General features: G+C 39.5%; 1 protein-coding gene across 1 annotated transcript; it reads right to left on the bottom strand.

The window, feature by feature from the left end:
* Positions 1 to 12,999: 12,999 nt before the first annotated feature.
* Positions 13,000 to 13,851, bottom strand: LOC123828559 (olfactory receptor 7A10-like). The gene is made up of 2 exons (XM_045853605.1): positions 13,497 to 13,851; positions 13,000 to 13,214 (listed from the first exon to the last, which is right to left on the bottom strand). Exons 1-2 carry the CDS (start codon positions 13,849 to 13,851, stop codon positions 13,000 to 13,002), a joined length of 570 nt encoding a protein of 189 aa, XP_045709561.1.
* Between the last annotated feature and the right edge of the window lie 12,014 nt (positions 13,852 to 25,865).

Raw genomic sequence — 25,865 nt, 5'->3', positions numbered from 1 at the left:
TGAGTTAAAGTTTCTCCAAAGTCTAAGACTGAGAACATTGCCCTGAGTAGGACCTTTGGGACTTCAACTCACTGACTTGTGGTGGGGCACAGCCTGTGATACCTCCAGATATTGCTATTTCTCTCCAACAAGGGAGACAACTGTGACCTTGATGTAAATGTTCAGGGACTGCACTACTTATCTTCATTTGCCAAATCAATGGGAAATTTCATACTTATATCAGAAGGGCTGCCATTTAGTCCCTCACTATAAAAACTTTCTTAATTATGGGACATATTTAAATAATTTTATTCTACATAATCTGACTTTAGTACCTATCATTAGCATTGCTTAATTTCTATAAACATTTCTTCTGTGAGGTGGAACAATTATGAACTCCATTCCCCATTGCTGAAATGGGGCTGGAAGGAGTTCAGTGATCTGCCCAAAGTTATAATCAGAGTAAGGAATGGGGGATGATTGGAATGTCAGGCTGCTTCCAGCTCTCACACACTGCAGCGGTTCCCAGTCAGGGATGGTTTTCCCCTCCAGCTCTGTGGCAATGTCTGAAAAGAGGCTGCTAAGTGCCTACAATACCCAACACAATAATTATGTCAAATTTAAAAGGTGATATAACCTAGTCAAGACCAGTCCTTCTCCAACTTCAAAGTTTTATTGTGAACTGAAAAATAGTATTGACTGGGGTTTTGGCACCAAAGAGGATTTATTAAAGAAAAAATGTATTGGAACCCATAATTTCTGTATGCCTCCTTTAATTCAACAAATTTTACATTTTAAATATATTCAGTTTATTTCACTCATTCCTTAAATAAATTATTTAAAATATGAAACTTAGCTAGAACTGAAAAATGAATTCAGTACCATTGTGGGATACAAAATCAGTTTACTAAAATCTGTAGTGTCTTATAACAAAGAGTCAGAGAGAGAAATGGAGGAAACAATCCCATTTACAATTGCATCAAAAGGAGTAAAACTGGGAGTGAACCAAGAAGTGAAAAACCTGTACATTGGAACCCATAAGATACTGTTTGGCATCAGGTATTGTGATCCCTCTTACTTTGTCCCTCTTTCTCAAAATTGCTGCAGCTATTCAGGATCATTTATGGTTCCATATAAAATTTTTGAAGTGTTTGTTCTATGTCTGTGAAATATGCCATTGGTACTTTAACAGGTATTGCATTGAATCTGTACATTGCTTTGGGTAGTATGGACATTTTGATGATGTTAATTCTTCTGATCCATGAACACGGTATATGTTTCCATTTGTGTCTTCCTTGATTACTTTCTTCAGTGTTGTGTAGTTTTTTTGTATAAGATCTTTTACCTCTTTGGTTAGGTTTATTCCTAGGTATTTTATTTTTCTTGTAGCTGTATCAAATGGAATTTTTTTCTTGATTTCCACTTCTGCTGTTTCATTGTTGGTATACAAAAATGCCTTTGATTTCTGTATATTGACTTTGTATCCCACTGTTTTGCCAAATTCATTTATTAGGTCGAGCAGTTTTTTGGTGGAGTCTATAGGATTTTCTAGGTACACTATCATGTCATCTGCAAACAGTGACAGTTTTGTTTCCTCCTTTCCAATTTGGATGCCTTTTATTTCCTTTTCTTGTCTGATCACTGTGGCTAAAACTTCCAGTACTATGTTGAATAGAAGTGGTGAAAGTGGGCATCCTTGTCTTGTTCCTGATCTTAGTGGAAAAGGTTTTAGTTTTTGCCCATTGAGTATGATGTTGGCTGTAGGTCTGTCATATATGGCCTTTATTATGTTGAGGAATGCTCCCTCTATTCCCACTTTGCTGAGTGTTTTTATCATAAATGGGTGCTGTACCTTATCAAATGCTTTTTCTGCATCTATTGATATGATCATGTGATTTTTGTCTTTGCTTCTGTTTATGTGAGGTATTACATTTATTGATTTGTGAATATTGTACCATCCTTGCATGCCTGGGATGAATCCCACTTGGTCATGATGTGTGATCTTTTTAATGTATTGTTAACTCTGGTTTGCCAATATTTTGTTGAGGATTTTAGTGTCTATGTTAATCAGCAATATTGGCCCAAAGTTTTCTTTCTTTGTTGTGTCTTTATCTGTCTTTGGGATTAGGATGATGCTGGCCTCACAAAAAGAGTTTGGGAGTCTTCCATCATTTTGGATTTTTTGGAATAGTCTGTGAAGGACAGGGGTTAGCTCTTCCTTGAGTGCTTTGTAGAATCTCCTCTGAGACCATCTGGTCCAGGGCTTTTGTGTGTCAAGAGTTTTTTGATTACTGCTTCAATTACAGTTGCTGTTATTGGTATGTTCAGGCTTTCTGTTCCTTCTTCATTGAGTTTTGGAAGATTATATTTTTCTAGAAATTTATCCATTTCACCTAGGTTTTCAAATTTCTTGGCATATGGTTCTTCATAGTAATGTCTTACAATCCTTTGTATTTCTGTGGTATCAGTTGTAATCTCTCCTCTTTCATTTATGATTGTGTTTATTTGGGTTTTCTCTCTCTTTTTTTCTTGATGAGCTTGCTTAAAGGCTTGTTGATTTTGTTTGTCTTTTCAAAGAACCAGTTTCTGGATTCATTGATTCTTAGAATTGTGCTTTTAGTCTCTATGTCATTTAATTCTGCTCTGATCTTGGTTCTTTCCTTCCTAATACTTGCTCTGGGTTGTCTTTGTTATTGTTCCTTGAGTTCTTGTAGACGTAGGGTTAGGTTGTTTGTTTGAAACATTTCTATCTTTTTAAGGTAGGCCTGTATTGCTATAAAGTTCCCTCTGAGGACTGCCTGTGCTGTGTCCCATAAGTTTTGGGTTGTTGTGAGTTCATTTTCATTTGTTTCCAGAGACTTTTTGATTTCTTCCCTAATGTCATTCTTGACCCATTCATTGTTTAATAGCATGCTATTTAATCTCCATGATTTTGAGAGTTTTGGGTCTTTTTCCTTGAGGTTGTTTCTAGTTTCAGTTCCTTGTGATCCGAGAAGATGCTTGGTATGATTTCAATTTTCTTGAATTTGTTGAGGCTTGTTTGGTGTCCTGTCATGTGGTCTATCTTTGAAAATGTTCCACGTGCATTTGAAAAGAATGTGCATTTAGCTTCTTTGGGATGGAGGGCTCTCTATATATCAGTTAAGTCCATTTCATCTAGGGCATTGTTCAATGCCATAATATCTTTGTTGATATTTTGTTTGGAAGATCTGTCCATTTTTGACAGTGGGGTGTTAAAATCCCCCACTATAATTGTGTTGCTGTCAATATCTTTCTTGAAGTCCTCTAAGATTTTCTTTATGTATTTGGGTGCTCCTATGTTGGGTGCATATATATTTACAATGTTTAAGTCTTGATGGATTCTTCCCTTGAGTATTATGAAGTGACCTTCTGGGTCTCTCTTTATGGCCCTTTTTTGGAAGTCTATTTTGTCTGATATGAGTACTGCTACCCTGGCTTTTTTTCCTGTCCATTTGCTTGGAAAATTTGTTTCCAGCCCTTCACTTTCAGCCTGTGTAGGTCTTTTATTCTGAGGTGGGTCTCTTGTAGGCAGCATATGTGTGGGTCATGCTTTCTTATCCATTCAGCTATTCTATGCCTTTTGGTTGGAACACTTAATCCATTTACATTTAAGGTTATTATTGATAGGTACTTATTCATTGCCATTTTCATACCTGTGTTTCTCTCTCTCTCTCTCACACACACACTCTCTCTCTTTCTGTCTCTGTCTCTATCTCTGTCTCTCTCTCTCTTCCTTCCTTTCCTTAAAGCAGTCCCTTTAGCATCTCTTGCAGAGCTGGTTTGGTAGAGGTGTATTCTTTTAGACTTCTTTTGTCTGGGAAGCTTCTCATTTGGCCTTCTATCTTGATTGGGAGCCTTGCTGGGTAAAGTAGCCTTGGTTGGAGAACTCTGGTTCTCATTACTTGGAATATTTCTTGCCATTCTCTTCTGGCTTGGAACATTCCCATTGAGAAGTCAGCTGCTAGCTTTATTGGGGCTCCCTTGTATGTTACTCCTTGTTTCTCCCTTGCTGTGTTTTAGATTCTCTCTTTGTCTTGAAATTTTGCCATTTTAATTATGATGTGTTTTGAAGTGGACCTCTTTGGGTTCCTCTTGATTGGGACTGTCTGGTTTTCCTGGACCTGTGTGATGTTTTCCCTCATCAAATTAGGGAAGTTTTCTTTTTTTTTAATATTTTATTTATTTATTTTTTAGAGAGGGAAGGGAGGGAGATAGAGATAGAGAGAGAAACATCAATGTGTGGTTGCTGGGGGTTATGGCCTGCAACCCAGGCATGTATCCTGTCTGGGAATTGAACCTGGGACACTTTGGTTCCCAGCCCATGCTCAATCCACTGAGCTACACCAGCCAGGGCTGGGAAGTTTTCCATCATTACTTTTTCAATAGGTTTTCTATCCCTTGTTCTTCTTCTTCTCCTTCTCATTTCCCTATTACATGGATATTATTACGTTTCACATTGTCTTGCATTTCTCTTAATTCCTCTTCATTCTTTCTGAGCCTCTTTTCCTTTTCTTGCTCTGTCTGAATGTTTTTTTCTACTTTGTTCTCCAGTTCACTGATTCAATCTTCTGCTTCATCAATCCTGCTTTTGAGTCCTTCTACTGTGTTCTTCAGTTCAGATATTGTATTCTTCATTTCCTGTTGGCCCTTGTTGATAGTTTCTATTTCCTTTTTGATGTTGATATAGTTTGCAGTGAGTTCATTGTAGCTTCCCTGTAGTTTTTGGTAGCTCATTCTGAGCTCATTGAGCTTCCTGATAATCATTTCTTTGATAATGATTTCTTCCTGATAATCATTTCTTCCTGATAATCATTTCTTCCTGATAATCAATATCTGATAGTTGAGTTGTCTCTATTTCATTTAGCATTCTTTCTGAGAATGAATGCTTCATTCAGGGATTGTTTCTTTGTCTTCCCATTGTTCATGAGACTCTTCTTGTTAGCCTCTGCTTCTTAAATTGATCTGTTCTGGCTCCCTGGATTGATGGTGTGAACTTCTGTCATAGAATACCTGTGAGATTCAGTGGTGCAGTCTCCTTCAGGTATCCTGGTGTTCACAGCTTCCCCCTACTCTTTTTTGTGATCAGTTGGAGGGGTTAGGGAAAATGGTTTAAGACAGCAAGACAGTATTCTATGATATTTACAGTAGCAGCCAGAAGAGAAGAGATAGGAGATCCTTTGGTTATGTATAGTGTTAACCGTGATCTTCCACCCAACTAGCCAGTTTTTAGAAAGGATGGAAAGAAGGTAAGACTCTTGTTGGGGAGGGAAGGATTGTGAGTTGGATCTAGAAAGCAGTGAGGTTGTGGGAGGTCATATTCTGAGGTAAGGTGAGAGTAAAGAATAGTAAATAGGTGTAGTGTGTGAGAGAATAGAGTTAACCACTACAGTAACAGAGTTTCAGAAACTGTGAAGTGGGCTAAGATCTGGGAAGGGTGCAGAACGTGCACACCTTCTCCAGGTTGATGGCTGTGGGCTCTGGGGATCCTGCAGAGCACCCACTCCTTTCCTGGATTCACGGCTGTGAGCTCTGGGTCTTCCACAAAACACACTTTTCCTGGGTTGCAGATGCGGGCACAGGCATGTGGCCAGGCTGCCTTTTGTCACACAGGTTTGGGCACACATTCTTCCCAGGGCTATTCATGGGTGCTCACAGCCCTTGTGTGATTGCCACTCAGTCCTCACTCCCCTCTCTGTGCCTTCAAGCAACCGGGCCTCCCCCAGTGTTGCTCAATCCTTGTTTGGTTAGGGAGGAAGAGGTTGACCCACCTCTCTCCTGAGTGCCCTGAGGCAGACCTGGGAGCACCAGGCCTGGGCTGCAACCTCCCTGGTCCCCATGCCTATCCCTGGGCCCTTATTATCCTGAAGTAGTCTCCTTACCGTCTGGTTTTTCAATGTCTGCTACAATATTTAATCTCCTATTTTCATATATGCTGTGGTACTGTTGGCTGTTTACTCTGTTCCTCCAGAGATTGGCTAGGTTTTTCTCCTGTGTGTAGGGCGAAGTGGAATCTGCTCCCTTCTACCATGCCACCATCTTCCCTCTCTGGGGAGTTTTTTTTATATCACTGCTTCAATTTCATCTGCTGTTATCGGTCTGTTCAGGCTTTCTGCTTCTTCTTCATTGAGTTTTCGAAGATTATATTTTTCTACAAATTTGTCTATTTCACCTCGGTTTTCAAATTTCTTGGCATAAAGTTCTTTGTAGTAATTTTTTACAATCCTTTGTATTTCCATGGTTCCTTCATTATTTTTTCAAATAAGTTTTCAATATCTTGCTGTACCTCTTCTCCTTCTGTTACCCTATGATTTGGACATTGGAACATTTGAAGTTTTCCCAGAGGCTCCTAAGCCTCTCCTCATTGTTGTGAATTCTTGTTTCTTTATTCTGTTCTGCTCAGATGTTTTTCTCTTCCTTTTGTTCCAAATCATTGATTTGAGTCCTGGATTCTTTCTCTTTATTGTTGGTTCCCTATGCATTTTCCTTTATTTCACTTTTCATAGCCTTCACTTTTTTTCTTTATTTTGTGACCAAAGTCAACCAATACTGTGAGCATCCTGCTTACCAGTGTTTTGAACTCTGCATCTGATAGATTGGCTATCTCCTTGTTACTTAGTTGTATTTTTTCTGGACTTTGATCTGTTCTTTCATTTGGGCCATATTTTTTTTTGTCTCAGTGCATCTGTTACATAGTTAGGGGCAGAACTTTAGTTATTTGCCAGGGCAGGCAAGCCACGTCCCTGTGTTGTGGGGCTTCATGTGGGGGAGGGGCCTGAGAGGTAACAGTGCTGCTTGCTCAGCTCTTGGCCAGCTTTCAGTCTCTTCCTCCACTACCCACAAACAAATTGGACCCTTCTGGTGCTAATTCCAAGGTGGGTGGTTTTGTGCATGTTCTAGGACTCTGTGCATTTCTCCAAGGAACTCGTCTGTTGAGCTGGGAGTTTCTCCCACTGCCACAACCCCGTTAAGTTTTTTTCAGTCAGAGATTTTGAGGTTTTATTTCCCTGCACTAGAACCTTGGGTGGCTTGGTCTGTCTCACTCAGTTGTTCCTCCTGGTTTATCTGCATGCAAAAGTGAGACTACCCTGTCTGCCAGCTGCCACCTTACCCATCCTGGTCCTCTAGCCACCACCTTACTGTGAGACTTCTCTGCCCTGGCTTCCCATCTCCACCCCTCCTACTGATCTGGATGAATGTTTTTTTTCTTTAACTCCTTGGTTGTTGGACTTCTATAGAGTGTGGTTTTCTGGAAGTTCTGGTTGTTTTTGTTTTTAGATTTGTTGTTGTCCTTCTTTTGGTTGTGTGAGGAGGCACAGCATATCTATCTATGCCTCCATCTTGGCTGGAAGTCCAAAAATTTTAAATTTGGATGTGCTACACCACATACAGAAAGTGAAAGACTAAAATCATATGATCATGTCAATAGATGCAGAGAAAGTATATGATATTATCTAGCACCCATTTATATAAAAACACTGAGCAAAGTGGGAATAGAGGGAGCATATCCAAACATGAAAAAGGCCATATATGAAAAAACAACTTTCAGTATCATACTCAATGGACAGAAACTACAAGTGTTTCCCTGAAGATCAGGATCAAGACAAGAGTGTCCACTTTCACCTCCATTGTTCAGCAGAGTACTGCAATAGGCACAGAGATCAGACAAGGTGAAGAAATAAAAAGCATCCAAATTGGGGAAAAAAAGGAGTAAGGCTGTCATTATTTGCAGATATATGATAGTGCACATAGAAAACTCTGTACTATGCAGCAGAAAGAAAGAAGGAGCTCCTAACCATTGTGACAGCATGGATGGAACTAGAGAGCATTATGCTAATTGAAATAAGCCAGGTGGTAAAAGACAAATACCATATGATTTCACCTTTAAGTGGAACCTAATCAACAAAACAAACAAGCAAGAAAATATAACCAGAGACATTGAAATTAAGGACAATTTGACACTAACCAGAGGGGAGATGGGTGGGGATAATGGGGAGGGAGGGGAAAAGGGTTTTCAGGAACAACTATAAAGGACTCATGGACAAATCTGGAGAGGGGGTGGAATCAGGCGAGGGAGGTGGGGATGGGTGGGGTAGGAGGGAATGGTGGGGGAATGCAGACAATTGTACTTGAACAACAACAAAACAATTTTAAAAAAATCAAAAAGGAGACCCTATAGGCTCCATGAAAAAAACTACTTGACCTAATAAGTGAATTCAGCAAATAGCAGGATACAAAGCCAATATGCAGAAATTTATGGTATTTTGTACACCAGCAATGAACTATCGGGGGAGAGACAAAGAAAAAAACTCACCTTTACTGAATTTTTTCAATAAACAAATTAAAAAGTACCTAGGAATAAAATTAATCAAGGAGGTAAAAGACCTGTACTTGGAAAACGATAACACACTGAAGAAAGAAATTGAGTGAAATACAAATAAGTGGAAGCATATACTGTATTCATAGATTAGAAGAATTAATATAATTAAAATACCCATACTAATCAAATCAATCTATAGATTCAGTTCAAATCTTATTAAAATACCAATAATATATTTCACAGACTATAACAAATATTCCAAAAATATATATGGAAGAACAAAAAGACCTTGAATAAGCCTCAGCTATCTTAAAAAGAAGAATAAAGTTGGAGGGAGAACAATAACTGATACAAAACTATACTACAAGGCTACTGTAATCAAAACAGTCTGGTACTGGCATAAGAACAGACACATAGATCAATGCAACAGAATAGAGAACCCAGAAATAAAACCATGTCTTTATGGTCAATTAATATTTGACAAAGGGGGCAAAAACCTAAAATGGCATAAAGACAACCTCTTATTAATTCTCATAAATGGTGTCATGAGAGCTGGACTGGTACTTTTTAAAAAATGAAACTAGACCACTATATTACATGATACACCAGAGTATACTAAAAAGAGGTAAAAGCCTTAAATGTAAGTCAGGATACCATAAAAATCCTAGTGGAAAACATAGGCAATAAAATTGCACATATCTCATGTAACAATTTTTTAGTGGATATATCACCTAGGGCAAGGGAGATAGAGAAAAAAATTAACACATGGGACTACATCAAATTAAAAAGCTACTGCATGGCTAAAGAAATCACCATCAAAATGAAAAGGGAACCAACTATATGGGAGAACATATTTGCCAATGATACATTGGACATGGTTTTAATCTCCAAAATACATAAAGAACTTATATGATTGAACACCAGGAAAACAAACAATCCAATTAAAAAATGGGCAAAGGACCTAAATAGACACTTCTCCAAGGAGGACATACAGATGACCCAGAGATGTATGAAAAAATGCTGAACATCACTAGCCATCAAAGAGAAGCAAATTAAAACCACAATGACATATCACCTCACACCTTCCAAAATGCCTATCATTAATAAATCAACAAACAGCAAGTGCTGGTGAGGTTGTGGAGGAAAGGAAACTCCAGTGCACTGTGGTGAGAATGCAGACTGGCATAACCACAGTGGAAAACAGTATGGAAGTTTCTCAAAAAATTAAAAATGGAACTTCCTTTTCACCCAGTGATTCCCCTGCTGGAATTATACCCTAAGGATCCTGATATACCAATTCAGAAGTATTTATGCACCTCTTTGTTCATAGCAACACTATTTACAATAGGCAAGTGCTGGGAACAGCCTAAGTGCCCATCAGTAGGTGAATGGATTAAAAAACTGTGGTACATTTACACAATGGAATACTACACAGCAGAAAAAATAAGGAATTCTTACCTTTTGTGACAGCAGAGATGGAACTGGAATCTATTATGCTAAGTAAAATAAGTCAGTCAGTGAAAGACGAACACCATATGATCTCACTTATAAGAGGAATGTCATGAACAAAATAAACTAATGAGCAAAATAGAACCAGAGGTATAGGATCATGGAATAACCTGACAGCAGTAAGTGGGACAGTGGAGGTGGGGACTGGATGAAAGAAGGTGGGGGATTAGAGAATATATGCAAAGGACTCATGGACATGGACAACAATGTGGGGATTGACTATGGAAGTGCGAGTAGGGCTGGGTGGTGGAGCCAGGAGGGGAAAAATTGGGATAACTGTAAAAGCATTTAGCCATAAAACAATAAAAAATAAACACCACTACAATACAAGAAACATTTTAAATTCAGGGCCTTCCCCATAATAAAAGTTATCAGCAGAGTTAACTTTTTACAACCAAGGTATAGAACAGGACAAACTCTAATTACTGAACATCTGTTCATCCTGCTGTCCTACTAATGACCTTTCTCTCCTCTGATGTTCCAGGTGCCTTACTTCACCTTTAGCTCAGATTGTCACATATACCTTGTTGTCCTTTGTTTCTGTCCCTCTCATGTATGGATCTGTTACTGAACTGCCTCTGCACAAGGGGCTTCACCTGCCCAGGTGCAATCGGGGAAATTGTGTGTGTCAGGCAACCTCTGGGTCCTTGACTGTCCTTGGAAAGATTTCAAGGAAAAATTGAGGTGACAATAAAGCAGGTTTTATTCAGGTAGACAAAAAGAAAGAGGCCCGGGCAAGGGGGCCCCTGGGAAAGAAAAGTACCAACCAGAGTGGGTGAGGGCTAACAGGAGAGTGAGTTTGTGCACACAGTCTGTTAGTTCTTGGGTTTTATGTATGTCCAAGGTAGGAGAGGGGTTTCTCCAAGCTTTGGGGTGCCAAATTCTGATCCTGCCTTTTGTTTGGGAGGGGGGCTTGTTCCTAAAATGGTCTTCTGGAAGTGTCATGGCCTTTGTTCCCACATGCTCCCCTTCTATACATGGTGTCAGTTTTCATTATAATGATGGTGTAATGAGCTTTGGGGTGGATGGAGTCAATTTTTCCTCCACTTTGAAATGATCTGGTTCTAGTTAGTCCTTGTTGTTGACTCCCACACCTACAGAGTGGTCTCCCTGCCATAAACTGATTTATCTTTGATTATGACTGAATGGGGTCAGGGGGCTCTGGTGAGAGAATGTCTGCTCCTAGTTCTTCATTCCACCTGTTGGGTTTTTCTGTAACTCCTTTCCATCCTGCCTCATATCCAAATAGAAGCCACTGGGAGATATACAAGGTCTGTCCTGAAAACACCCAGCCTTGTTAATATAATGAGAACAGTTTGTGCAACATCAATGTAACCTGGCAGCCAAGGAAGTAGACTGGAATGCATATGTGTGAACAATGACGACTTCACTGTACTAGTCAATGGGGGTGATAGACGCTGTTGAGTGAGCATTTGTACTGTGTGGCTGTCCATTTCAAAATGACTGAGACACTAGAACAACAAATCTGCATCAAAATTTGCCCTAAGCTTGAATATTACTCCATGGAAACTATTTGGATGATTCAGAAGGTTGCAGCTATGGGCACCTGGTGATTGGCAGCTTCATTGTGACAACCCACCCCCTCATGCATCACATCTCATGCAGAATTTTGTGGCAAAACATCAAATTACCCAGATGACTCAACCTACCTACAACCCAGATTTGGTGCCCTGTGACTTCTGGCTTTTCCCAAAACTCAAATCACCTTTGAAAGGAAGAGGTTTCTGACCATTGATAAGATTCAGGGAAATACAACAAGGTAGCTGATGACACTTTGGAGAACTGTGTGAGGTCCCAAGGTGCCTACTTTGAAGGGAACTAAGGCATCATTGTCTTATGTACAATGTTTCTTGTATCTTCTTCAGTAAATGTCTCTATTTTTCATGTTACATGGCTGAATACCTTCTGGACAGATCTCATATTTTTATAATTTAAATAATATTTTTTTTCCAGGTACTATAGTAGGTTTTCTGGACATTGAGCTGAATAAGACAATAAAACGGGGAGACTGGTTATAAAATCCAATGGCATGTTTCTAGTGTAAATGCTTAACATTACCCTTTTAAAAAAGATTTTATTTATTTATTTTTAGACAGAGGGGAAGAGGAGAAAGAGAGGGAGAGAAACATCAATGTGTGGTTACCTCTTGCATGCCCCTTACTGGGGACTTGGCTTACAACCTAGGCATGGGCACTGACTGGAAATTGAACCAGCAATCCTTTGGTTCACAGGCCAGTGCTCAATCCATTAAGCCACACCAGACAGAGTGACATTACACTTTTGATGCATGAGGCATCTGCTTAAAAGGCATTCATGTCAAATAATCCTCCTGCCAGCTGTGTGATAAGGCTGCTAGGGAAGTACCCAAGCCTCCCCACCCAACTCAATCTGTTCTCTCTCTCCCTCCTCCTCCTTGCCCAAAATTGAGAGACTTTCTGTGGCCCTCAGGATGCTGTGACCCTCCAGGACCAATGAGAAATAAACTTTACATTTTTGGAGTTCCTGATGGTTGTTGCAATTATAGTAAGGACCACATGGGGCCGTCCATCCACAACATTGACTGTGGTCTGAGGAACAAGTAGCAGGGCCCAAGGCCGGTGCCCAGGCCTTCCTATCCTGTAGCATCACTGTCAACAGGCTGAACTTACAGGAAACAATGATCAAGTCTTTATCCTCAGGAAGAGCTGCTAAGGTACTGGTGTATAAAGAGTTAGGGACACAAAAGTTAAAACTGAGGTTTCAGATCTTCCTGGAATGAAAGTATATAAATGGTGTGAGTAACAAAGTGAAATTATTTCACATGGTAATACAACTTATGACCATTGTATCTATAAAACAAGAAAAACTTATTTAAAACAATGTACATCATTTTGGAGGATATGATTCTTAAGAAATCCACGTTGCTGTGAAACTAATTTGCAAAGAGTTCTGATCCATGTACAAAAAACTATGTTGAGCTTAGAATAGGGAGAAAGGGAAAAAGTGTCTGGTATAAAGCTTAATACAATGGTAACTTAAATGGTATGGAGAAGTTGAACTCAAAGAAATGGAAATTACAACAGAAAAAAAGGAGCAAGTTTTCAACCCAAAATCTGATTAAAGAAAACCTTTCTGGTTTCCCTCTTAGAGCCAAGAAATCAAAGTCATACTTTTTAATTCAGGATGATGGTCCCTAATTTACCAGACACCCTAAAGAATCTTTTCAGAGCCCCCTTTATGTCTCTGTTCCTGAGACTGTAGATGAAGGGGTTCAGCATGGGTGTGACCACAGTGTACATCACTGAGGCTATTGCACTGGACTGTGAGCTGTGAGTACCAGCAGAGCTGAGATATACACCTAGGCTTGTACCATAAAATAAGGAGACAACTGAGAGGTGAGACACACAGGTGGAAAATGCTTTATACTTCCCCTGAGCTGTTGGGATTGCCCGAATGGAGGACACAATTTTAGAGTAAGAATAAAGGATCCCAGCAAGGGGACCACCACCTAGTAGCACAGTTGCAAAATACATTACCATGTTATTAAGAAAATTGTCAGAACAGGCAAGTTGGGTCATCTGATTGAGTTCACAGAAAAAGTGGGGGATTTCCAAGCCTGGACAGGACAGCCTCAACACCATCAAGCACTGTAGCAAGGAATTCAGAGCACTCATGATAAAGGACATCAGAACCAGCAGGCCACAGAGTCGGGGTTTCATGATGACCATGTAATGCAGGGGGTGACAGATGGCCACAAACCTGTCATAAGCCATTATGGTCAGGAGGAAGTCGTCCAACATGCCAAACAGTATGAAAAAATATATTTGGGTTATGCAGCCTGCATAGGTGATGGCTTTGCTCTGTGTCTGGATGTTCAGCAGCATCTTTGGGATGGTGGTAGAGGTGAAACAGATGTCTACTAAGGACAGGTTGGAGAGGAAGAAGTACATGGGTGTGTGCAGGTGGGTGTTTGAGCTGACAGCCAGGATGATGAGCAGGTTTCCCAATACAGTGATCAGATACATGGAGAGGAACAGCCCAAATAGGATGGGCTGCAGTTCTGGTTCCTCTGATAGTCCCAGAAGATGAAATTCTGACACTCTAGTAAGGTTCCCTGAATCCATGAGGTGGAGCTGACTTTCAAGAAGGAGAAGGAGAACAGGAGTAATTTTCATATAAGCCAGAATTACTCACAATGCTCTATTGCCACTGTTTATATTTTGCAGTCAAGAAATACATTTCATCTTTTGGGACAGATCTGTTCTGCTCTAGGAGTTTTCTGTATCATCTCAGAGCAGGAATTTTTGTCCCGACCTACTTTTTTCCTAAGGTGTCAGGAATACTACAATTTTTAAAAATTGTTGTTCAAGTACAGTTGCCTCCATTTTCACCCCACCATACACCCCCCCACCCCACTTCCTTGCTTTCCATTGGCTTTGTCCATGTGTCTTTCATACATGTTCCTTGATGGTCCTCTCCCTCTTATCCCTCTCTCCCCTCTTCTCTGGTTACTGTTAATTTGTTCTTTATTTCAATGTTTCTGGCTATATTTTGCTTGCTTGTTTGTTCTGTTGATTAGGTTCCAATTATAGGTGAGACCTTATGGTATTTGTCTTTCATTGCCTGGCTTATTTCACTTAGTATAATGCTCTCTAGTCCCATCCATGCTGTCAGGTAGGGTAGGAGCTCCTTTCTTTCTGCTGCCTAATATTCTGCAGTTTTAATGAGAAATTTATCATGTATTTCAGGAATACAAATTGAGTATTGACCATATTTTGGGCACTGTCTGCACTGTGAGTGGAGGGTTCTGAAGAACACAAATCCCTACAAGCCAATATTGGGGAAAGAATATGGAAGCAAATAACAGAAATAAATATAACAACAGATGGTGACAAATCCTATGAAGAAAACAAAAGCAGGTCTAAATTAGAAAGTGACTAGGTCATTTTATTTCTCAAGGGTTTTTAGGTGAGGCCTGCCAACAAGTGACATTTGAGCACAGAACTCAAGATAGAAAGAGATGGAGATCAAGCTTATGTGGGCAAGTGTGTGCCCAGCAGAAGAAACCAGCAGTAACTGGGCCTTACAGAGGAGCTGCAGGGGTGTAGTGATTTGCTCAAAGGTAATATCCGAGCATGTGATGGGCCATGGGTATAATTTTTTCAGGTTGCTTCTAGGCAGTGGATCTTGACCACAAATGATTTTTCCACTAGCAATGCCTAAAGGGATACCACTAAACACCTATAATTCACAAACGTAAACACACAAATCTCCCCAAATCGTTATCCCTCCCCAAATGACAGTGGTAAAAGGTGACAGAGCCTAGTTTATACCAGCACTTCTGCCATTTCAAATGCATATAGAGTCCCCAGGATTCTAGTTCAAATGTGGAGTCTGACTCAGCAGGTTCTTCAGGCTCAGAGAAGCTGTGTTTCTGACAAGTGCCCGGGTGGTGTTGATGCTACAGGTCCTGGTCTGTGGACCACTCTCTGGGAAGAAAGGCTGTGGTTCTGTGTTAGACTCAGCTGCAGTCATTTTAATTCCTGTGATCCAAATATTGTCTCTGCATGGAGTTTTGAAGGAAAAGTATATTCACCCATTCCAGAGGCTATGATTGAATTTTTGCTTCCTTCATATAAGGACCCTTGATTGACACAGAAGAATACACACCTAAAAACAATTTTTAGCAGGCAGGATTTGGACTTCTGTAAGATGTCTACACCCTATTTCCCAGTACATTTGAATATGTTATTTTTTTTTATAGCAAGGGGTGGACGAGGGTAGCTGAAGGAACAGGGCTGCTAATCCACTGAATTGAGGTAGAAGATGAGCCAGGACCACCTGGGAGGACTAAGGCCAGCACAGTACTCCCCTAGATGCAGAGAAGGAGACCAGGAGAAAGGGTGGCACTGCTGGCTTTTATGAAGGAGGAAGGGCCCTGAGCCAAGTAATGCAGATGATCAGAACACAAACTGGAATTGGGAAAAACAGGTTCTCCCCTGAGCCTCTAGGAGGGACCCAGCCCTGCAGAAACCTTGAAATTAGTCAGCAAGACTCGAGCCAGGCTCTGACACCTAGAACTGTACATCCATATCTGTGCTCACTGTGAACAACTGGTGTGGGAGTGCTTCCTAGCAGTCTAGGCAGTCTAATAGTTACTCCTTCAGTGACATGTGATGGAGGGATTGAGCTTAAGTCTCTGCATTCATTAGCTTTCTCAAGTAGGCATTTTACTTTGAAAATCCAAGGAAACTAGAGAAGAAATATTGAAATGATTGGAGATATTCTATCCCATTAGGTGGTACAGTGAAGTCTTCATGGCATAAATGCAAACACTGTGAACTAGGACATCTTGGTGTCATTAAGATTTAATGTCCAAGGTGTAACCTTAATTTTTTCATTACTGAATTGTCAAAACTTGTTACTCAGCACACTATACTCTTCATCTAGAAGTTGGTCAGTCCTCAATTTATATTCCCCAAGAGCATTACAGAACCTCTCATTGAAAACATAGAAAATGCCCACTGCAAGAACAGGCTAAATGTGGGATAGGATATTCTACTAACTGTTTAATATAGAAAGTAAAAGGGCACAAAATCCCAAAATATATGTTACTTACCAGTAATGAGAAAAACTATTTAGTATTCCCCTTTACACTTATTAAATATACTCTCATGCGAATACGCAGCATGAGAGAAGTTACTGCAATGTCTGCCTCACTAACTGCTGCTCCAAAGTGCTGTCTGCCTCACTGGCTGAATCTTCTCAATGAATACACAACATGCTCAAAGGCACCCTGGCTTAGAATTTTATTACACACACTCTCACTTCACTGCACTGCTCTCCACACCTAATGCTCCATTTCATTTCAGAAAACAGCAAAACTCTCTGAGAAGTGTTTTCATTTGCCTGCAACCATTTCCTGCATTTCACTCATTGTGCAGCGTCTTCCCACTGGACTCCCAGTCCTAACACTTAATTGTCAGCTATGGCCCTGGAGTGCAGACTCAAACAGACAAATTTTTATTAATATATTCAGTAAATTAAGTATAAATCAGTTATTTAACCAGGAATTAACCAGGTTAATTAACCAGGTTATTTAACCAGTTATTTAATCAGTTATTTAACCTGAGCCCTGAGACAGAAATATCTGGTCTCAGGGCTCAGTTGACTAGGGTTGCAGTGCCTCAAGTAAAAGTTCTCAGGTTCCAGCCTGTCTGACCCTTTCCTGATGTACCTACCATACTCTCTGACTCCCCTGGATGGATTTTCTGTAAGGAAGTGCTCTATGTGCAACTCAGAATTGGTCCCTGGAGGGTGGATGATGGAGACTGAAGAAGCTCTGTCCCATGGAAGACAGCAGGAAGGAGTGAAGCATCATTTCCGAGCTAGACATAGGAATCACACCCATAACCATGTTTGTCCAGCAACATTGTACATCTGAAGGGACAGCCTGGGGGAGATACTTACAGCTCTCTGTATATCTGCTTGTCAGGCACATTTCCCTTGTGTTTTCTAACATCTAAGTACACAATTTCCCTCTGGGCCTCTGGAATAAATATACATTTTTTTTTCATAATGATTCTCAAATCTCAAGAGACCAGGTTAGAAGCCAGGTGGATTTAGATTTTATAACTCTTTGTTTTGGATCTCACCTGCTTCCATGAGGTCTCACCACCTACTACCTTATTCCAACACTGAGTTAAGATTTTCTCCACAGTGTGAGACTATGGAACCCATCAAGACCAGATACCTTTGACCCTTAAAGCACTGAATTTTGGTGGGGACACAGGCCTGATATCTCCAGAACATTGCTATTCACCTTCAAAGAGGGGGGCTCTGTTCCTTTGATATGCAGTCCTGACCACCACACTTTTTTCCTGACCCATTTGTCAAAATAATTAGAAATTTCTTACTTATATCACATGTTACCAACTGTCATTTAGTATCTCATTATAAAATGTTTGTTAATTATGAGATATACACTTTGATCCTTTGATCCATATAATCTAAGCCTAGTACCTTATTGATTTTGTCTGATTTAATTTTTTGAAAAGTCCATTCTATGAGGTATTACTGATATGAATGCCATTCCCCTTTGCAGAAATGGGGCAGAAGGGGTTTAGTAATTTGCTCAAAGTTATGAACTGAGTGAGGGAGGGGCCTTGATTGGAATCTGTCAAGTTGCTTCCAGTTTTCAAACTCTGGGCCAGTGTTTGACATGACTTTGCCCCTGGAGACACTTGGCAATGTGTGAAGAAAGGCTGCTAACCACCTACAGTGTTCATCACATACCCTATTGTCAACCTGAGAAGGTGACAAAGCCTAGTCTAGACGAACACTTCTCCAACTTCAAGGTACACATAAGTCACCTAGGAGTATATTTCAAATGCAGGTCCTAGTGGATCCAGAGGTTCTTTGAATCAAATAAGTTCCAGGCAGTGTTGATGTTTCAGGTGCTGGTCTCTGGACCACACTTGGAGTAGTAAGGCTGTGGCTGTGTTCAAGTCAGGGGAAGGTAGATTTAGATCTTCAGAACCAAAAATCATTTTCCATGCAATTTTGAATGCAGAATGCACATTTAATCATTACAGAAGCTGTTATAAAATCATTGTTCAATTATTTTAAATGAGGACTTATGAATGACATCATATGATATACTTCTGAAAAATACCTTATTTGATTCTTTTACATAAGTGCCCTTATGTGACACCATGGAATATATTGTTGTAAACATTTTTTAGTAGGCAGAATAAGAACCTTTATTCTACATCAACAAAGATGTCTGCATCATAATTTCCAGAAACTTGTAATATGTTACTTTTCATTGCAAGGGAGAATTAAAGTGGCACATGGAATAGTGTGGCTAATCAGCTAACTTTAAGATAAGATAGGCCATGATCCTGTAGGTGGGACTGATGTGCTCACTGTGGTCCCAACATTTGGAACAAGAGGGAAGAATAGTTGCAATCAGTGGGAGACTGAAAGATGCTGCATGGCTGGCCTTGAAGATGGAAAAAGGGTCTAGTGGCAGGAGAAACTGGGGAAGGAGAGAAAAATGGGTTCTCCCTGAAGCCTCCAGAAGGAACCCAGTCCTGCAGATTGTAGATTTCAGCCCATTGACTCACCAGGCTTCTGACTGGCAAAACTGCAAGCAAATTAATTTGTTTCTTTTTGTGTGTTTATTTTTCTTCTTTAGTCCTGTATTTTTTTCATTTAACCTTTATCATGTTTGTTTTCCATTACCCTTTAGTCCTCTTATACCCTCCTTCCCCTAGCAATCACTACTTCTTTGTCCACATCCATGAGTCCTTTTTCCTTTTTGCTCAATTCCTCCACCCCCTAACCTCCAACCATGACCAGCTGTCTTCTGCTCTCCGTCTATGAGTCAGTGTCTGTTTTGCTTGCTAGATCAGTTTTTTTCATCAGATTCCACATATGACTGAGATCATATGGTATTTGTCTTCTTCTGACTGGCTTATTTCACTTACCATGTTTTCTGTGAACTACATCATTGGAATCTTGATAGGAATTGTACTGAGTCTATAGATTGCTTTGGGTAATATGGACATTTTAATGATATTAATTCTTTCTATCCATGAACACAGTGTGTGTTTCCACTTATTTGTATCTTCAGTTTCTTACTTCAGTGTTTTATAATTTTCCAAGCACACGTCTCTTACATATTTGGCTAGCTCTATTCCTAGGTATTTTATTTTTTGTAGCAATTATGAATGGGATTTAAAACATTTTTCTTTCTAGTTGGTTCATTATTTACATATATTAAATATCACTGATTTCTGGATATTAATGTTTTCTTAACTCCCCTTTCTACTTAGTTCATTATTGGCATATAAAAATTCCACTGCTTTCTGGGTTTTAATTTTGTATCCTGCTACTTTGATGAATTCATTTATCAGTTCTAGTGGTTTCTTGGTGGAATCTTGGGGGCTCTCTATGTACTGTATCATGTCATCTGCAAATAATGACGGCTTTACTTCTTCCTTTCCAATTTGGGTGCCTTTATTTCTTCTTCTTATCTGATTGCTGTGACTAGGACTTCTAGCACTATGTTGAATAAGTGAGGTGAAGGCAGACATCCTTGTCTTATTCCAGCTCTTAAGAGGAACACTTATAATTTTTGCCCATTGAGTATGATGCTGGCAGTGGGTTTGTCATATATGGCCTTTATTATGTTTAGGTATACTACCTTTAATCCTACTTTACTGAGAGGTTTTTTTTTTTATCATAAATCAGTGCTTGATTACATCAAATGCTTCTTCTGCATCTATTGATAAAATCATGTGGTTTTTATCCTTCATTCTGGTTATTTGATGAATCACATTTATTGATCTGTGAAAGTTGTACCAACCTTGCATTCCAGAATAAATTCCACTTGATGATGGTGTATGAGCCTTTTGATGCATTGCTGTATTCTGTTTACTATATTTTCTTGAGGATTTTAGCATCTATGTTCATCAGGGACATTGGCCTATGATTTTCTTCTTTGTAAGTGTGTTTTTCTGGTTTTGGAATTAGGATAATGTGGGCCTCATAAAAGGAGTTTGGGAGTCTTCCTTACTCTTGAATTTTATCAAATAGTTTGAGGAGAAGAGGTATTAGTTTTCCTCAGAATTTTTGTTAAAATTCACCTGTGAAGCCATCTGGTCCAAGGTTTTTGTTTGTTGGAAGGTTTTGATTACTACTTCAGTTTCACTAGGTGTAATCTGTCTATTCAGATTCTCTATTCTTCCTGATTTAATTTTGGAACACTGTATGTTTCCAGGAATTTGTCCATTTCACCCAGGTTGTCCAGTTCATTGGTATATAGTTGTTCACAATCATTGTTTTTTTTTTTTGCAATCCTTTGTATTTATTGGTTTGATTGTAATTTCTTCTTTTTCATTTCTGATTTAATTTATTTGAGCCCTCTCTTTTTTTCTTGATGAGTCTGGTTAAAGGTCATTCTTGTTTATCTTTCCAGAGAATCAGCTCCTGGATTCATTGATCTTTTGTACCATTTTTGTACACTCTATTTCATTCATTTCTGCTCTGATCTTTATTACTTCCTTCCTTCTACTCACTTGGGGGTTGGTTTGATGTTTTCTTTCCCAGTTCTTTTATGTGTAAAGTTAGATTGTTTATTTCTGGGTTGTTGGTTGTTGTTTTTTTTTTTAGATAGGCCTGTAATGCTATGAATTTCCTTCTTAGTATTGCTTTCCCTGTGTCTCACAAATTCTGAATTCTTGTGTCCTCATTTTCATTTGTTTCATGGTATCTTTGATTTCTTTTTGACCTCATTGTTCACTCATTCATTGTCTAATAACATGTTATTAAGTTTCCATGTCTTTTTGTGTTTTTTTTTTTCACGTTCTCTTGCGATTTCTAATTTCATAGCATTGTGGTTAGAGAATATGCTTGATATGATTCCAATGTTCTTTTTTATTGTCTTTATGAAAATATTTTATTTAATCAATCACATTAATGCTCTTAAATCACCCCAAATTTTGTATTATCTGCTTTTTCATGGCTTACTGAGTGGGAATTTCATCTTCCAAATGACTATTATCTTATAATATAGCATTGGTGTGTGCTATTTAAAATTCTATTTAATAATACTTCCAGCCAAGATGGAGGCATAGGTAGACACACTGTGCCTCCTTGAACAACCAAAAGAAGGACAACAACAATTTAAAAACAAAAATCAACCAGAATTGACAGATAATCAAACTGTATGGAAGTCTGACAACCAAGGAATTAAAGAAGACATATTCATCCAGACTGGTAGGAGGAGTAGAGACAGACAGCTGGGCAGAGAGAACCAGCAGCAAGGTCATGACTAGAGGACTGGGGAAGGCAAGGGGTGGCTGGCAGACCCAGTGAGGCCATGCATTGTGGGGCAGAGTGTGGAAAGCTGCAGCTGGCTGGCAAGGCAGCAGCGAGCGGACCCAGTGAGGTGACAGATTACAGACTGGGAGGTCCCATATTTGCATGCAGATAAACTGGGAGAAACAAGTGGGGAACTGGACAGATTGCTCAACCCGGGGCCCCATTACAGGAAAACAAAGCCTCAAACCACTGGTTGAAAACACCTGTGGAATTTTAGCAGTGGGAGAAACTCCCATCCTCACCAGAGAATTCGTTGGAGAGACCCACAGGGTCCCAGGATGTACACAAACCCACCCACATGGGAATCAGCACCAAAAGAGCCCAATTTGCTTGTGGGAAGCAGGGGAAGTGACTGAAATCCACCAGTGAGTGGAGCAAGCACCATTGTTCCCTCTTGGAACCCTCTAGCACATACAACCTCACAACACAGCCACATGGGATACCCTGCCCAGGTGAAGACCTAAGGCTCCATTCCTCACTATGTAACATGTACATCAAGCCAAAAAAATGGCCCAAATGAAAGAACAGATCAAAGCTCCAGAAAAAACACAACTAAGTGATGAAGAGATAGCCAGCCTATCAGATGCACAGTTCAAAATACTGGTAATCAGGATGCTCACAGAATTGGTTGAATTTGGTCACAAATTAGATTTAAAAAATGAAGATCAAAACAATTTATGCTAAGTGAAATAAAGGAAAATGTACAAGGAACCAATAATGATGGAAAGGAAACTGGGTCTCAAATCAATGGTGTGGACCAAAAGGAAGGAAGAAAAATCCAACTAGAAAAGAATGAAGAAATAAGAATTTTAAAAAAATCAGAAGAAACTTAGGAACCTCCAGGATATCTTTAAACATTCCAACATCTGAATTATAGGGGGACTGGAAGGAGAAGAGGAAGAGCAACAAGTGGAAAAGTTAGTTGTACAAATGATAAAGGAGAACTCCCCCAATTTGGCAAAGGAAATAGACTTCCAGGAAGTTCAGGAAGCTCAGACAGTCCCAAAGAAGTTGGACCCAAGGAGGAACACACCAAGGCACATCATAATTACATTAGCCAATAATAAAATGAAGGAGAGAATCCTAGAAGCAGCAAGAGATAAGGAGACAGTTACCTATAAAGGAGTTCCCATCAGACTGTCAGCTGATTTCTCAAAAGAGACCTTGCAGGCAAGAAGGGGCTGGAAAGAAGTATTCCAAGTCATGAAAGACGAGGACCTATATCCCAGATTACTCTATCCAGCAAAGCTATCATTTAGAATGGAAGGGCAGCTAAAGTGTTTCCCAGATAAAGTCAAGTTAAAGGATTTCATCATCACTTCATCATATAAAGGATTTCATATGAAATGTTAAAGGGACTTATCTAAGAAAAAGAAGATAAAAATATGAACAGTAAAATGACAGAAAACTCAAAATTATTAACAACCACACCTAAAACAAAAACAAAGCAAGCTAAGCAAACAACTAGAAAAGGAACAGAATCATAGAAATAGAGATCACATGGAGGGGTATTAGTGAGGATTTGGACGGGGAGAGAGGGGAAAAAGGTACAGAAAATAAGTAGCATAGACGGTAGGTTGAAAATAGAAAGGGGGAGGGTAAGAATAGTATGGGAAATGTGGAAGCCAAAGAACTTATATGTATGACCCATTGACATGAACTGAAGGGGGGGGAATGTGGGTGGGAGAGTGTATGCTGGGTGGAGGGGAGTTAAGGGGGGAAAATGGGATTACTGTAATAGCATAATCAATAAAATATATTAAAAATAAAATTCTATTTAATATATAAGCTCCCTGAATTTAGATATTTAATAAATTTTTGACATATAATGCAAATTTTTTTATTGTTGTTCAAGTATGCTTGTCTGCCTTTTCCTCCCACCACTCTTCCCATTCCTGCCATCCCCACCTCCCTCCCCTGATTCCACCCCACCTTGATTATGTCCTTCATAGTTGTTCCTGAAAACCCTTCCACATTTTTCCACCATTATCCCCTCCTACCTCCCTTCTGGTTGCTGTTAGTATCTTCTTAATTTCAGTGTTTATGGTTATATTTTGCTTGCTTGTTTGTTTTGTGGATTAGGTTCCACTTAAAGGTGAGACCATATGGTATTTGTCTTTCACCACCTGGCTTATTTCACTTAGCATAATTCTCTCCAGTTCCATCCATGCTGTCACAAAGGGTAGGAGCTCCTTCTTTCTTTCTGTTGCATAGAATTCCATTCCGTAAATGTACTATAGTTTTTTGATTCATTCATTTACTGATGGGCAGGCACTTAAGTTGCTTCCAGCACTTGACTATTGTAAATTGTGCTGCTATGAACATTGGGGAGCACAGGTTCTTTTGGATTGGTGTTTCAGGGTTCTTAGGATATAATCCCAGCAATGGAATTGCTGGGTCAAAAGGCAGCTCCATTTTTAGTTTTCTGAGGAAATTCCATACTGTTTTCCACAGTGGCTGTACCAGTCTGCATTCCCACCAACAATACACTAGGGTTCCCTGTTCTCCACATCTTCTCCAACATTTGTTGTTTGTTGATTTGTTTATGATGGCTATTTTCACTGGTGTGAAATGGCATCTCATTGTGGTTTTAATTTTCATCTCTCTGATGGTTAGTGATGCTGAGTGTCTTTTTGTATACCTCTGGATCCTCTGTATGTCCTCCTTGGAGAAGTGTCTGTTCAGATCTCCTGCCCATTTTGTGATGTGGTTGGTTGTCTTCCTCAGGTGGGACTCGTGTGAGTTCTTTATATATTTTGGAGATCAAAACCTTGTCTAAGGTATCATTGGCAAATATGTTTTCCCATGTGGTTGGTTCTCTTTTCATTTTGATAGTGTTTTCATTAGCCATGCAGAAGCTTTTTATTTTGATAAGAACTCATTTGTTCATTCTTTCCTTTATGTACCTTGCTCTAGGGGACATATTGGTGAAAATATTGCTACATAGAATATATGAGATTTTCCTGCTTATGTTTTCCTTAAAGACTTTCATGATGTCACTACTTATATTTAAGTATTTTATCCACTTTTAGTTTATTTTTGTGCATGGTGTCAGTTGGTGATCAAGGTTTTTTGTTTGTTTGTTTGGTTGTTTTTTTTTTTTTTTGCATGTAGGGCTGTCTAGACCTCCCAACACCATTTGTTGAGGAGGCTATTTTTACTCCATTTTATGCTTCTCCCCCCTTTGTCAAACATTAATTGACCATAGAGAATTGGGTTTATTTCTAGGCTCTCTATTCTGTTCCATTGGTCTGTGTATCTATTCTTATGCCAGTATCGGGCTGTTTTGATTACAGTGTGATGCAGACTCTGGCCTACCAAGTCTGTGTATTGAGGCTCCAATGAACAAATTAACACAGACTACAGATGTACTGTGGAGAAAAAGGGATAGTATGGCCACTCTCTGAGTGACAGAGAGAGCCCTGACCCCTGCCTGGACAGGCTTTTATTGCTTTTCTGGGTACATTACATTGAGGATGGTCCTCATTTACTATGTGCAGGTTCACTATAGGTGATTACCTTTTACAGATAACAAAGGAAAGAATGTTGCTAATTACTTCAAAGAGAAGGATGTTTCAGATCAAGGGGAAAAGTGGTTGAACTGGTTAAACTCCATACTTGGGAGGTTTAGCACAGATTTTAGGAAATTACTTTAGAGATATAACTAAACAATAAACTTTTGCTGCCTCAATTCAGGGTGAGGGAGTTTTAGCAAAAGCAAGTCTCATAGCAACCTAGTACAATGCAGGCCTGATTCCCCATAGGAGAACCTATCTATGGGTGTGGGTCCTGTGTGCCAGACTTTGCTCCCCACTGGCTTTTCCAAGTGGGAGCTGGGCTACATTTCCCACTTCCATGCAGAACAGTTCCCTATAACAGTGGCCTTGTAATACAGTTTGATATCAGGTATTGTGATCCCTCCTACTTTGTTCTTCTTTCTCAAATTGCTGCAGCTATTCAGGGTTGTTTATGGTTCCATATAAGTTTCTGACATGTTTGTTCTATATCTGTGAAATATGTCATTGGTACTTGAATAGGGATTGTATTGAACCTATAAATTACTTTGGGTACTATGGGCATGTTGATAATGTTAATTCGTCCAATCCATGAACATGGTACATGCTTCCATTTGTTTGTGTCCTCCTTAATT

The sequence above is a fragment of the Phyllostomus hastatus genome, unplaced genomic scaffold, assembly GCF_019186645.2.
Source record: "Phyllostomus hastatus isolate PE091 unplaced genomic scaffold, TTU_PhHast_1.1 phas_contig_98, whole genome shotgun sequence".
In the NCBI taxonomy this organism is placed as follows: domain Eukaryota; kingdom Metazoa; phylum Chordata; class Mammalia; order Chiroptera; family Phyllostomidae; genus Phyllostomus; species Phyllostomus hastatus.
Note: the sequence above shows the minus strand (reverse complement) of the source record. Positions and strands in the feature narration are given on the sequence as shown.